This window comes from Bidens hawaiensis, unplaced genomic scaffold, assembly GCF_021521415.1.
Source record: "Bidens hawaiensis isolate Kalapana, Puna unplaced genomic scaffold, B.hawaiensis_p1.1 tig00053988_1, whole genome shotgun sequence".
NCBI classification, from domain to species: Eukaryota; Viridiplantae; Streptophyta; class Magnoliopsida; order Asterales; family Asteraceae; genus Bidens; species Bidens hawaiensis.
The window spans coordinates 1,978-17,095 of NW_027499721.1; the positions used below are offsets into that span (position 1 = coordinate 1,978).

Here is a 15,118-nt window from a genome sequence, read left to right on the forward strand (position 1 = left end):
CACTGGTTTTTACCACTTTTATAAGGTGTGGATTCAAAGTTTTAAACCATTACAAATGCAAATATGCAAGGTTAAGTGGTCAATCAAAAACAAAGTAATAAAATACAACAGAATAAAATGAGCCAGCCCAATAACTAACATGGACCGAAGATGTCATCAAACGGCCCCCACACATCCTCTTATAATTTATAAATGGTACTTTGATAGTTTGATCCATTAAATAGTAACAAATTGTAATATACCATTTAATGTTCATATATATAGGTGCATAAAACCGGATTTTCGGTCAAACCGGATCGATTTTGAAATCGTTCTATATTGAGTTAATATAGTACACACCAAACCGACGAAAACTAGCTCGCATTAGAAACAACTCCATGAAGGATAAAACGTGTTTGGATTTAAATTGATTTGAAATTGGTTCCATTTGGTTTTATTGTTTCGATGTAATCACTACGTTCAGGTTAACTTTTGGGCTGTGAAGTGCAGGCCGGTAGCCCAAGTACCGATTCCGGCCCAATATAACTCAATCAAATCTTCAAAAGATGAACCAAAGCAAAGTTATACTACTCATGAACCCAAAAGTCCATTAAATACTACTACCAAATATAATAAACTTCATACAAAAACAAAACCCTTAATTTATTATTTGGAAATCCAACAACACCTATTCATTCTAGGTCTCTTCGCCGTCACTTTGCGCTTTTTGCTTCGATCAACTTCTTTGCGAAAGAAGGCAGACTGAAAGCAGCCGTGTGGATCTATAAAATGCAAAAATAATCAATAAAACATCCAAAAAACGAAACTTTATTAAGATTATTACCTCTTTGTTGTAGAACTTCAATGGCCCTATAGATTTGCCTCTGTTGCCATTTTCGTCTATTGGGTTGATCGGGTTCTTGAAATCAACCTCGGGTCCCTCAGTCGAACACAACATGAACCCAATAACACCACTGCATTCGTATTATGACACACAAATTTTTAATTAAAATATGACTTCGTTTCAAAAACGTATGTAGCACAAGATTACCTAGGATATGTAGGAACGGTTGTCCACGCGTAATTAACAGACCCTTTAAACACCTGGTGACAATTTTGCAACAATATCTTCAATTATGTGCATATGAAGCCATATGCTCTCGGCCTGCGTGCACATAACACCACCGGGTCGAAGCGCTTTAGCAACCGACTCAAAAAACGGCTTCTCAAAAAGTTCTTGTGCGGGACCTGAAGATAGTTGTCATGTCAGCGTATTGAATTAGTTACATAGAGCAGGTGGGCCCGAGTGTGCATACCAACGGGGTCAGAAGAATCAACTATAACCGCATCGTAGCTTCCTTCAGGAGCAGCCTTCAAGAATGCAACTCCTAAAAGAATTAATAATAATAATAATAATAATAATAATAATAATAACAATTCCTACAAGAATTAATAATATTACATAATAATAATGATAATAATAATAATATTATTATTAAATAATAATAATAATAATTCCTACAATAATTAATAATAATAATAATAATAAACACAAAACTTTTAGAAAAGGTATTAAATATGAGAATAATAACAAAAGGTTAAGTATTGTATAAACCATCGCCTATGTGAAGTTTGACGCGCGGATCTTCAAAACCGACAGCTACACCAGGAAAAAACTCTTTAGACACCTGAAAATTGGGAAGAAGTATTTTACATTAGTCGTCTATTTTGAACGGTGTGTCCATATTAAGTTATCAAAAATTTTGAACATAATGAAATTAATTTTTTTTTTTTAAATCATGATTACTCACATCAACGACCATCTTATCGATCTCACAAATATCTATGTGTTCAACAGAAGAATGACGAGCTACTTCACGCAATACACCACCGTCTCCTCCTCCAACAACCAAGACCTACAATTATCATAAAGACAGTCAAGTTTGAAACTTTTGAATTCGTTGACGGTTACAAACAAACACGCATGATTAACGTGACGTTATTATCCATTAAAGATTCAAGTAAATAGTTGTAAACAAAAAAACCGAACCTTTTTAGGGTTTGGGATTGAACAAAGAGGAAGATGAGTAATCATTTCTTGATACGCGCATTCATCTCTCTCGGTAAGTTGAATTACGCCATCCAAAACAAGAACTTTCCCATACGTTGCAGACTGAAACAAAAATCCACATCATTTATACTAAAATGACGAATGAAAAAAAAAGAGCGAAAAAAAGAATGATAAATTAAATACCTGAAATACCATAACTTTCTGGTAATCAGACTTGCCTTCAAACAACACTTTTTCCACCTTCAAAGAGTGTGCTTCTCCTGCAATATCATTAGTTTGTACATTATAACTACTGGATTCATACCATAATATTAAAATCTAAAAAGAAAAAAGTCAAACAGCCATAAAGGAAAAGGTACAATCCCATATTTCATTATTATTGTCCACCTTTTGACTTATGAGTATCAAATGAGAATGCTTTTGAACTTAAATTTTGGGGAGATATGTAATGGTTATGCACTATACAAACCAGACACCGCGTCTAATCTATAAGAGTCGGATACAGGTCATATAGGCACCTACACGAGCCATTTAGCCCTATATGAATCGTATAACACTTATTTTTAAGTTTTATAATTAAAAATTATAACTTTTTAATAGGATTTCAAAACAAAAGTCTAAAAAAAACATAACCTTATTTTTTTTATTTTTATACAATAACTGGCGTCCATACAACTCATAGGCCTATGCACCTTGTATCCTTGTATAGGCGTAACTAACATAGTAGGTATGACACCTCTATACCTATACGAGTCATATATGCCTTGACAAGCTAGTGTCTAGGAAATGGGGCAGGTGTCCGAATATAACATCCCTTTCAAAAAATACCTTAACCCAAAAACCAAGAATCAACAAACCCTCATTAAAAAATGATTTTTTTTTTCAAATTAACCAAATAAACCCCTATAAAGAATCAACCCATGAAGTAAATTAACCACCTTTACATCCTCAAATGATCTAACAATGAAAAGGGTAGTCACTATTAACTCCCAATTCAACATCAAATGAATAAAAATAATAAAATTACATTGTGTAGCTTAACCAAAAAACCAAGAATCAACAAACCCTCATTAAAAGAATGATTTTTTTTTTCAAATAACCAAATAAACCCCTATAAAGAATCAACCCATGAGCTAAATTAACCACCTTTAAATCCCAATTGAAGATCAAATTAATATAAAATGATAATGAATTAAGAAGAATAGTGTTACCAGGCCACATTGGGCTAATTTCTGAAAACCATCCAGAAATAATTGACGGCATATCACCACCGTTGTCGTCCTCTTCTCTCGGCCTCTTCACGGCGGCGCCGGTGGTTTGTTCAGCCATTTTACGTCTGTCTCTGTGTTTGTTAAATCCTGGGGACCAACACCTCAAAATTGAAAGTGTGTGAACAACAAAAACAAGCATATCGATATATACACGATTTTTTTTTCAATTATTAATTTACACTTCATTACCACTATTATCTTCTTACTACAATATGCTCCTTTATATTCCACTAGCCTCAAACTTGCCTTACGAGAGCATCCACAACAACAAACCTAAAAAAACCGTCTTGTCATTCCACGGCAGATTCCAAAGTTTTCTTAAAAACCTACACAAACCTCATTAAAAAAATATTAAAGTTGTGTATATATTATGTGTGTTTGTTTATGTGAGAGAAACGACCACATCATCAGTTTGTTTCTAGTTTGCTTATAGCATCTACAACAACAAAACTCAAGCAAACCGTCATATCAATTCCAAATTTTTCTAAAAAATCTTATTTTATTCCACAACAACAAACCTCATTAAAATATATTAAATGTGTTTATGTGTGTGTGTGTGTGTGAGTATGAGAGAGGGGGTTGCTACATCAGCAGTCTGCTGCAAGTTTGCAGCAACAGACATTCCATGGCGGACTTGGCTTCGCAATGGTGGAGTTTGTTATGTTGTTGTCTGCTGTAGGGCCACCTCACCCGGACCTCAGGGAGTGGTGCATGTTGTGGTTGCTCTTATGCAGACTTTGTAAACAAACTCCACATCCACAACAAGGAGATTTGTGACCAAAATGTATGTCTCTTCAACATGGATTCATATATTGGGCTTTCTGCCCCATTATAGTTGCTCCAATATAAACGTTAAATGAGCATAAGCTCATGTCGAGCTCTTGCAATATCGTAAATGAGCATAAGCTTGGTTGTGCAATATAAATTTAATACATAAAAACATAACAGAGGTAAAAACTTAAAAATATACAACGCTTGTTAAGGCTTGACGAGCCTCTCATACAAGGCTCGAGCTTGATAACTAAACGAGCTTAATTTGATGATCTAACTCCTCGTTTCGAGCTTTTTATTAATCTGAGCTTAAAATACACAAGGCTGGTTAAGACTCCTTGATCATATACGAGCTGCCCATAAAAGCTTTATATGTAGCTCAAGATTTGCCGTTTCAAGCTTTTTTCAAACCGGGCTCTCAAGTTCATGAGCGGCTTGGCGCGTTTGCACACCTAATATCATGTTTGATCACAAATGTATAAAATTGAAATGATATCATGACTATATGTTTTTGGAAATATGTTAATAAACGGTTTATAACAAATTAAATCATAATCATTTAAATTTGAATTGTATATTCGATTTTGGGTTTACTGAATTCAGTTCGGGTTAAACCAAGAAACCCGAATTAAATAGTATTTTCTCTTTAGTGGTTAAATAAATATAATAAATATGCATGTGTGTAACAAGTAGTAATATTATGTATGTGTGTAAGTTAAGAATCAACACTTGTTGGGTTGCAATTAGAATTAGGGTGTAGTTTAGGGGGGCGTAATAAACTAAAGCCATAATCACATTATAATTTTCTCCTAATTGAAGACTTGTAAAGGTTTCATATTCTCACGCCAATTAAAGTAGTCATCATTTATTTAAAGTTACTTTTTTTCTTTAATAATCTAATAATTATGAATAAGCGTGTGTCAAAATCATATAATCATCTTTAACTCTTCTTTTTCTACCTTTTTTTAAATACTTAACATATTTTTTGTTTCTAGTAATCATTACTGATTTGCTATATATTTTAAAATGTTGTTATGGTTTGGTTTTTAAATATAAAAGATATGTTTTAAACTCTATTGTTTGTACCTAAAACAACATTTTATGTGTCTTGTATAAAAATGTGTTATACATAAATAACACGTGCTTGTTTATGTTTGTTTATGTTGTCTATCATTCATTTTGTGTTGTTTACATGACTTTTTAAAATTATTCATTACTTATTAGCAATGTCTATCACACGACTCATCACCCATGTTTATTTACATTCGTTTAGAATATATAAACGAACAAACATAACGAATGAACATGACTGAGATAACCAGATCATTTAATATAATATGTTTTAATTTGTTTAGATAAAGTTATATGAACGAGATGAACAGTCATTTTTTACTTTGTTAGAATCGTATAAAATTTGCAGTTTTCGTCGTTATATTTTCGAAAAGAAACTCTCGACGTGCTTGATACCGGAACTCCTTGTAAAACTTGGTGCAATTCCAACTTAAAGAACTAGACCGGTTAATATGAAAAGTATAAGAGTGCTATGAAAGATCTCAAGAGGCGGTTGGTGGTGATCTAAAGTTCAGGAACCAAAGATGATTTCTTGGTGCCTAAATTTAACTAACGAACATGAACATACGCTTTGTTTGTTCATTTATGTTCATAAAAATCCATTTATGTTTGTTTGTTTATTTACGTTCGCCTTTTGTTTTAATAAATGCATGAGTAGTTATATGTATATAAATAAAAACATAAAAGGGGCTCTTTAAATTATATGTGTGTATGTACATATACTTGGTTATGTTTGGTAATTTATGTTCATTTGTATTCGTGTACATACGTTGATCATAGAAAAAAAACATTTATATTCAATTATCCGTGTGCATATATTAACAACATAAGCTTTAGAAAACAATCCACTACTGTATTTATGATAGATGTGGATAGCAACATAGCATAAGTATTTTGTTACAGTATTAGTATACAATCTTTTTCTTAATATAGAGACTAGACCATGTTTAATGAAGCCTTTGGTGTTAGAGATCCGTCTCGTATAGACATGTCGAGAGCCTTTTCGAGTCCTGCAACCACTTGTTCCATCAACGGCCTTTGTTGCTTAGTCCCGATACACGCAATAGCTAGATTGATCACAAACTCAAACGCCTTCAACGGGTAATCCCCTTTAAGTTTTGGATCCGCAAACTCTGTCATACTCCCACCCTTCGTTAATGTCCTCGCCTAATCATTATTAGGGGGGGGGGGTTAGTTAACAATAATACTTATAAACTTGAATGAGGTAAAACTTATACCATTTTTCCAATAGGCATTGGTCTTTGTAAGTCTATATTTATCACTCGTTGACCCGAAAGAAGCTGTAAAAGCACGATTCCAAAGCTATAAACGTCACCAGACGGGTTGACCCGACTGTTCTTTTGATACTCAGGGTCAACATACCCGAACGTTCCTCTCACTTCCGAGCTAACATGAGATAGACCCGTGTCGATAATCTTTGATAGTCCAAAGTCAGCTAGCTTTGCTTGAAAGTTCATATTTAGAAGAATATTCGTCGGCTGCCAATATTATAAGCGTCAAAAACACGATAGATGTTCAAAAACCAACACTAAAACGGGTTAAACTTATAAACTACCTTTATATCGCGATGAACTATGCATCCTCCAGGGTATGTATGAAGAAACCATAGTCCCCGAGCACAATCTATGGCGATTTGAAGACGTTGTATCCATGTTATAACTTTATCTTTACTAAACAACCATTCCGAAAGGTTTCCCCAATGACAAAGCTCGTAAACAAGAAAACATTCGCCTTCACCTTCACAATGATCCAACAATCTAACAAGATTCGGATGTTTTACGTGAGACAAACTTGTGATCTCCCTAACAAATGTTTCCTTTTCACCATCATTCACAATGTGCTTGATCGCAACATTCTGCCCGTTCGATAGTACGCCTTTATACACTTTCCCTAAACACATCAAAACCATTGTATTCTATAATGTTAGGAAAACACTTATCTATAGAATAATGAAAACCCTGTAAAGTGTAATGTATTATTAATCAACTATATATAGGAGTACAGTATTTATCTTACTGTACTCCTATAAAAGACTGTATTTATCTTACTGTACTCTTATATCAATTGATTGATTGATATAGGAGTACAATAATGAAAACCCCATAATTAGGAGACTGTACTTATCTTATTGTACTCCTATATCAATTGATTAATTGATATAGGAGTACAATAAGATAAGTACAGTCTCCTAATTATGGTAACACTATAATAATAAAACTATAATAATATATTCTCTAATATTATTATATTCTTACCCGCGTTTCCTTCACCGATAAAGTTTGATACTTTGAGATCATTAGTAGCCGCGTAAATGTCCTTAACCATTAGCTTAGTAGTTAATTCTTTCGGGAACGGTGAATCCAACGCACATATACCGTCTTTGCAGCCCTTTGACTTTCCTTTGACCGATTTTCGAAAGAAAATCCACAACGTTGTGATGATTATGATCGTTATTCCTACTAGACCTCCGATCAGAATCCATATTCCTGAAAGTAACCCGTTGTTAGCTTTTTGATGACATGAAAAATACGTTGAAAGTTGGGACTTTCTAAAACATTTCTTAAATAATATTAATCCTGACCAGTAAGTCAAAGTTGAGATTATTAAAATCCAAAATCCTATAAGTTATAACACATCAACACTTACATATAACATATGTAATCAAGTTAACTCACCTATGCACATTTTTTTCTTGCGTTCATGATGACCATCTTCAGCAGTCTGGGATTGAACACTTTGATTCCGACCAAGACACTGATAAACCGCTCGAGCCCATTTCACATGTGAAATCTTTCTATTCACCAACGAAACAAGAACCGCAAATCTACAAATTTCAATTTCTTCCACACTACTATTCTTACTCAAACCACCAATCTTTAACCACCTTTGGTAACAAGAACCACAACCATTTCTTGACTCCACAAGCTCACAATCTTGTTCAAGACCGGTTAACGAGCTTTCTAGCTTATTATCAACATCGGTCAATGAAAAGTCCAAGCAGCTGCCAGAACCGGCTGCTAGCTTTTCAACACCGCAGCTCAAAAGATTTCTTCCGTTGCTACCTTCTAACGATGACCGACAACTCTTTTGTTGACTTGAATTCAAGAAAATCGGTCTGGTTTGGTTCGAATGTTTTGCTAATGCCAATAGATATTCTTCAAAGACTGATTCACAACATCCATAGCCAAGAAATCCATCCCAATTCCCGCTTTCGCAACTTGAAGATGATTGTATATCGAGAACACATTCATTCGTTGAATTTGCAGCCAAAACACTTGACACGAACATGAACATGAACATGAACACGAATATTATACGAAACATTTGAGTATGAATATGAAGAAATGTTTGATGAACTGCAAATTTTATATTTTGGACAGGATATATATTTATGAAAATTTGATTTTTATGGTAATATTTTTGTAATATTCGATGAGGTTAGAAGGTATATATACATAAGAAACTACACAAATGTACAGACTGTTTGATTATATTTGGTTGGATTTATATTTTATTATCAAAGTATGTAATATTTAATGTAGAGTTGATGTGTCAAAACTTTAAAGACAATTGCCGGCCATTTCAGTATGAAAAGGTCTCAATATCCTTTGTTAAGATACAAGTTGGTAAAAAATTGAATTTGTTTATGTAGGAACACTAACAGTGACAGTTTAATATGAACTAAATATGAAGAAAATAAAACTACAGTGAAGTTAGAATCGATATAAAGTAAAAGTGATGATTCGTGTTTGATACATGTTTATGTTTCTTAAAACAGAATGTGCGTCTTACTTCTTTAAAGAGCGTGTTTGATATAATAGTTGAAACAATGTGTATTTAGCGAGAAGTTCGTTATGCTCGTTTATGTTCATTTACATGTCAAATATGTTCATTTGTGTTTGTATAATTATATTTATATACGTTCGTTTATGTTTGGAACTGTTCGTTTAAGATTTTAAATGAACAAACAAACATGAACACAAACATGCTCATTTTTTAAAAGAACGAACATGAACTCAAATATTTATCCGATTAAGTGTTCATGTCCACGTCCGTTTAAAATTAAATGAACAAACATAAACATGCACTTGTTCATATTCGCTCGGTTTGTTTACAGGCGTCAGAAAACCTGCGTCCTTGTGTTTGTTTTAGAGAATGCTAAAAAGGAATTTCAGCTAAGTTGAATAGTTGGTAGTCACAATAAAACAAGTCAATTATTTATCATACTTTACATACATGAAAATGACGGTATTTTTATAAAACAAAAAAAAAAGATTTTTTTAATTTTTAAATCAAAATATATTAAGATGAACCTGTGTGTGGGACAAATTATATGAGAACAAATTAAAGGGATACAATGATATTGTTTTTTTCTCCTCAAGCATATTTCAATTTAGCTTAGCTTTGTATTTAAGGTCTACTTTGACTAGCTTGACTCCTTGTTGTTTATGTATATATTTTGTTTGATGTTGTCTTGTGATTCTTATGCCAAAATCTTATTTACAGATTCCTTGGTATTTTGGTAGGGTGCTACTCTATGTATTGCTAAGTGTCTTTGCTTGTAGGATGTATGTTTACTCTGTTTACCTGTATGTAGCTTTATGAGCCGAGGGTCCCTCTGGAAGCAGCATCTCTATTCTCACGGATAGAGGAAAGACTTGCCTACATCCTACCCTCCCCTGACCCTACCGATAACATGCTATGCGGTGGAATATACAGCGCTTGATTGATTGATTGATTGAAGCATATTTCAACTTAACTTATGCTAAATTTAGGCTAGCCAGAAATTGTTTGGATTGTTGTACACTTGTACTAGGACATTTAATTTGTAAGCAAACTAATTACAACCTATATGTAGCAACCTTTAGTAGAACCATAAGTTTACCAACAAGATTTGCTTGCATTTGATATTGAGTGACAGATCCAGAAATTTACGTGAGGAATGTTGGGATAAAGATAACAACAGTATAAAACAATTTCAGTTCAGCGACAACACACTTGTCTACCCATATATATTAGTATAGTTATGGTATACTTCCATGCAATCTTTGGTTAAGTGCTTCATGGATTTAAGCATCAAGCTATAGGTGTACAAATTTCGGTTTTTCCCCAAACTGGTTCGGTTTGGAATCGGCTATGTTTTGGTTTAACAAAAGTCAGAACCGGTTTAAGTTGGAATTGGGCAGCCCTTTTGAATGGGCTAACCATAAGAAGTCTTTACTTAATTTATGGGCAGCCCATTTGAAGTCTATTTATTATTTTGTATTAAGATTAAATTCAAATATGATTTATCATCCCGGTTTTATTTCATCTAGTGTATCTTATGTGTTTAAGAGGTTCTGTTATCTATAATTGAACTTTTAAAATAACTAAAGAAACAAGAAACATAGATGTGTAACAATTTTACATCTTTAAATTACCAAAATATCATTCCTTATATGTAGATCTTAAAAAGTAGCAAATTCAAAAATTTACGTGTAAATGTGTTTTCAATAATATAAACGGGTTGAGTTTGCGGGTTAGGCTGAAGTATAACATGAGCATATATTAGCTTGTAAAAAAGAAATGATTTAAGAGTCATGAAAATTTAAATAGATAACATGGTAAAAAACTGGAAATAAAAAATATATTATATATATATATATGTCATTATTTTCTGAATATATTATTTTAATGTTATTAAGAGTATATTATCATTTATACGATGGATATGGACCAACTAGAAGATCACAATCATTTTTATAATACTAAAAGCTAACCATTAATCTACAAATAAAAAAAGTATTAACAATTTAGATGTGCCGATTAGAGCATAATATATTACAATTTACTAAATAATATTTTAATAAGATCAAGTATTATATACTTTGTGACCTCCTTTTCTTCCGGTATACTTAATGGTTTCTTGTCTTGGAATGCTAACCATTTACGAGTACGCTAAAAGAAAGATCCCTCCACTTATGCTTGATTTCTAACCTGTCTTCTAACATGGTTGTAGAAATCGTTAGATACTAACAGATCAGTCGATTGTAAAATGGCAAATAATCTAAAAGTATTGATTTATACAACACTAATCTTCAACATGTTAAATGACATTGAATCATTGATGACGACACATGAAACATGAAAGGATGATGTTTTGTGCATATGCTCATGTTTATTGAAAATTTCAATAATATTTTTAATTATGAAATCTTTTATTGTTTCACAAATTTGTAAAACCATATTTAAATACACGTGTTTCATGGTAAAGGTTAAATTAAATAAATGAAACAAGAATATCCATATAAGTATGTCGAAAAGTCAATGTAAATTGGCAATAATGTTAACAAGTGGATGAGTTTGTAACGTGTAATAATAATATGCCACAAATTTTAGTGTTTTGCGTACGAAAAATGTTGAGCAAGATGATTAATTGCTTTATATTTTGATTTTTTGTAGGTTTGATCCATGATTAACATTAACGAAAAAGGAACAAAGAAATAAAAATTATATACATGTCTGTTAGAATATATTGAAGATCATGTATAATTGTAAGATCATTGTTGATACAAAAGGAGGGATTGCGATAATATTTACACGTCCATAAATAACATAATCAAAAAGTACAAGAAATAAGTTGAATAAAAATATACAAAGAAAAAGAAAAGATAAAGATTAGTGGTTGAATTTAAATAGTTCATTTATATAGAAGATAATTGCTAGAGTTAGAGCTATATCTATATTAATTGTGTGTTTAGTATTATTAGGAATTAAAGTTAGAATATAAATAGCATACAAGTTAAGTTTAATGAAAACAAATGAGAACTATAAAAAATTAGTAAATTGAATAAAAAGTTTAAAGGAAAAAAAAAGAAGTTCTTAAAACGACCCATTTTAGGAGTGAGAGTCTAAACATGTAACTTCCAAAATGGCACATCCCAACTTCATCGTCACGTTTAAATTCAAGAGTCAACGATTAGTTTCAAAAACCAATAAAAAAATAACACGTAAACATCCAAACTCATCTTCACAATGAGTTTTGCCCTTAAACTCATTTTCCACATTAAGTTTGTACATCACATGTCATCCTGTCATCGGTAGATGAATCTCCTCGCCCGACACATAACTCTCGTCACCACAATTAAATTGGGACTAACTAACTTGGAATTAAGCAAAATCACGAGTCAAAATGAGAATCTCTCTCCTGACGGAAAAAGAAAAGCTTGAAATAAGCCAAACTTAAAATTAAATTCTCGTAACCATAAGTCAAAACAAGCCAAACTCGAACGTAAGTCAAAACAAGCCAAACTCGAATCCAGATCAACTCGTTAATAATAATATCCAATGAGATATGAAAAACGTGATCCCGGTTGGCAAACGTGCATTTATCATTAACAATAAAAAAAGTAATAATAATAATAACCAACACCCATCTGCTTACTCAACCCACCAATCTCCGGCGATCATGACCACCACCACTTCCTCCGACGAGACCGTCATCCTCCTCCCAAAACCCACCTCCAAAACCTCACAAGACTCCTACCACTTAGCCTACATAACCTACTTCATCCTCGGCGCCGGCTACTTAATCCCCTGGAACGCCTTCATCACCGCCGTCGACTACTTCTCCTACCTCTACCCCTCCGCCTCCGTCGACCGCCTCTTCGCCGTCGTCTACATGCTCATCGGCCTCGTCTCACTCCTCTTCATCGTCTTCTACTCTCACAAATCCAACGCCTTTGTCAGAATCAACGTGGGTCTGTGTCTCTTTGTCGTTTCATTGCTTGTGGTGCCTGTAATGGATGTTGCTTACATCAAAGGTGAAGTTGGACTGTACGGTGGGTTTTATGTGACGGTGGCTGCCGTGGGTTTGTCCGGTGTGGCGGATGCGTTGGTTCAAGGTGGGGTTATTGGGGCTGCCGGTGAAATGCCCGAGAGGTATATGCAGGCGGTTGTTGCCGGTACTGCGGCTTCGGGTAATTTGATCTCATCAAGAGTTTAAATTTATGATTTTTAGTATTGGGTAATTGGAGGTTTTGGTTGCTTTGATCTATAATTGAATTGGGGATAATGTATATTACATACAATTTGATCACCAAATGGCGAATTATATTTGGGTTTAGTTAGGGGTGTAAACGAGCCGAGCGGAACCTGAGATCGGTCGGTTGACTTACGGAGTTAGGGGAGCTCGAGCTTAGGTCGGCTCATTTCAAGCACTTATTTTAAAGATCAAGCTTGGCCCGTGATTTGTTTTTTTGAAGCTCGGGCTCTGCTCATCTTTTTTTATTATTTATTAATTAATTTATATACATTTTTTTTAATTATTTTTATATACTTTGGGTAATTCGGGATTTTGGTTGATCTAATTGAACCGGGGATTATACATACAATTTGATCACCGAATGGCGAGTTATATTAGTTTGGTGTAAACGAGACAAGCAGAACCCGAGTTGACTTACGAGAGCTCTAGCTTAGTTCGGCTCGTTTTAAGATCTTATTCTGAAGCTCGGGCTTGGTTCATGAGTTGTTTTTTTCAAGCTTGGGTTTTGCTCGTTTATTATTTATGAATTAATTTATATGCATTTTTAATAATCTTATATATTTTGAGAAAAAACCTTAAGCGAGGCTAGAGCGCGTTCAGTGCCTTAAACGAGCCAAAGGCCGGCTCGTGTTTTGACTTACGAGAGCTTGAGCTTTGCTCTAAAGCTCGTGTTCGGCTCCTGAGCTGTTTTTTCAAGCTTGGGCTTGGCTTGTTTATAATTCATTAATTAGTTTACATATTATTTAGTTATTTTTATATATTTTGTGAAAACCTTAAAGTTAGGCTCGAGCTTGACTATGCAGTGTTAAATTAATACATTATACATAAAAGTCCAAAAGAGGTAAAAGATTCGACAAGCCTAAACGAGCTTCCCATACAAGGCTTGAGCTTGGGCTTGATAACTAAACGAGCTTTAAATTCTAGAAATTAAATTCCCCATAAATTGTGTTTAGATCGTTGACCGGTTTCTGGTTAATTACAGGAGTCTTGATATCACTTCTAAGAATCTTTACCAAAGCAGTATACTCACAAGACGAAATTGGGCTAAGAAAAAGCGCTAATCTTTACTTCATTGTCAGCATAGTTGTGATGATCATATGCATCGTGTTACATAATATAGCTCACAGACTCCCGGTTATCAAACATTACAATGATTTAAAAATCGAAGCTGTGAACAATGAAAAAGAAGAAAAAGGTGTTCTTTATGATGCTCTAGGGAAATCTACGTTATGGGACGTTGTCGGGACAGTTAAATGGTACGGTCTTGGTACTGTTATGATATACGTCGTCACGTTAGCCATTTTCCCTGGTTATATTACAGAAGACATGCATTCTCAAATTCTTCAAGACTGGTATCCGATCATCCTTATTGCAAGTTACAACGTGTTTGACTTAGTTGGAAAAAGTTTGACCTCCGTTTATGTTATTGAGAATTCTAAGGTGGCTATCGGTGCATCGTTTGCACGACTTCTGTTTTTCCCGGTTTACTTGGCTTGTTTACATGGTCCTGTGTTTCTAAGAACCGAGATCCCGGTTACCATTGTGACTTGTCTTTTGGGACTCACGAACGGCTACTTGACTAGCTGTTTGATGATGGTGGCTCCTAAAACCGTTCCACTTCAGCACTCGGAGTTGGCTGGGATCGTGCTTGTGCTGTTCTTGGTTGTTGGGTTGGCGATTGGTTCGGTTGTTAGTTGGTTTTGGGTCATTTGATTATTGTTGTAAACTGTGTATTTGGTTAACTGTAGACATTCTTAACAGTTAAATGTGTGAAGTAATTTTTCAGTTCATGTGAATAAATGATGCATCTTTTGGTACATACATAATATTATATGCTATAAACTATGAACAGATACAAATACATGAGATTCTGACATCATTATGCACATACTAATTAGATTAAAAGGCACA

At 33.8% G+C, this 15,118-nt stretch overlaps 2 protein-coding genes and 1 pseudogene across 2 annotated transcripts; 1 reads left to right on the plus strand and 2 right to left on the minus strand.

Moving 5' to 3' along the window:
* Positions 1-574: 574 nt before the first annotated feature.
* LOC143600363 (spermidine synthase 1-like) lies at positions 575-3,424 on the minus strand (annotated as a pseudogene).
* A 2,627-nt stretch (positions 3,425-6,051) lies between these two features.
* LOC143600364 (proline-rich receptor-like protein kinase PERK3) lies at positions 6,052-8,295 on the minus strand. Its single transcript, XM_077078077.1, has 4 exons — positions 7,440-8,295; positions 6,740-7,074; positions 6,402-6,662; positions 6,052-6,330 (listed from the first exon to the last, which is right to left on the minus strand). The coding sequence occupies exons 1-4, from the start codon at positions 7,507-7,509 to the stop codon at positions 6,100-6,102; spliced, it is 897 nt and encodes a 298-aa protein (XP_076934192.1). The 5' UTR covers positions 7,510-8,295; the 3' UTR covers positions 6,052-6,099.
* A 4,295-nt stretch (positions 8,296-12,590) lies between these two features.
* On the plus strand, positions 12,591-15,024 carry LOC143600367 (equilibrative nucleotide transporter 1-like). Its single transcript, XM_077078080.1, has 2 exons — positions 12,591-13,142; positions 14,190-15,024. Exons 1-2 carry the CDS (start codon positions 12,632-12,634, stop codon positions 14,918-14,920), a joined length of 1,242 nt encoding a protein of 413 aa, XP_076934195.1. The 5' UTR covers positions 12,591-12,631; the 3' UTR covers positions 14,921-15,024.
* The last annotated feature ends 94 nt before the right edge of the window (positions 15,025-15,118 follow it).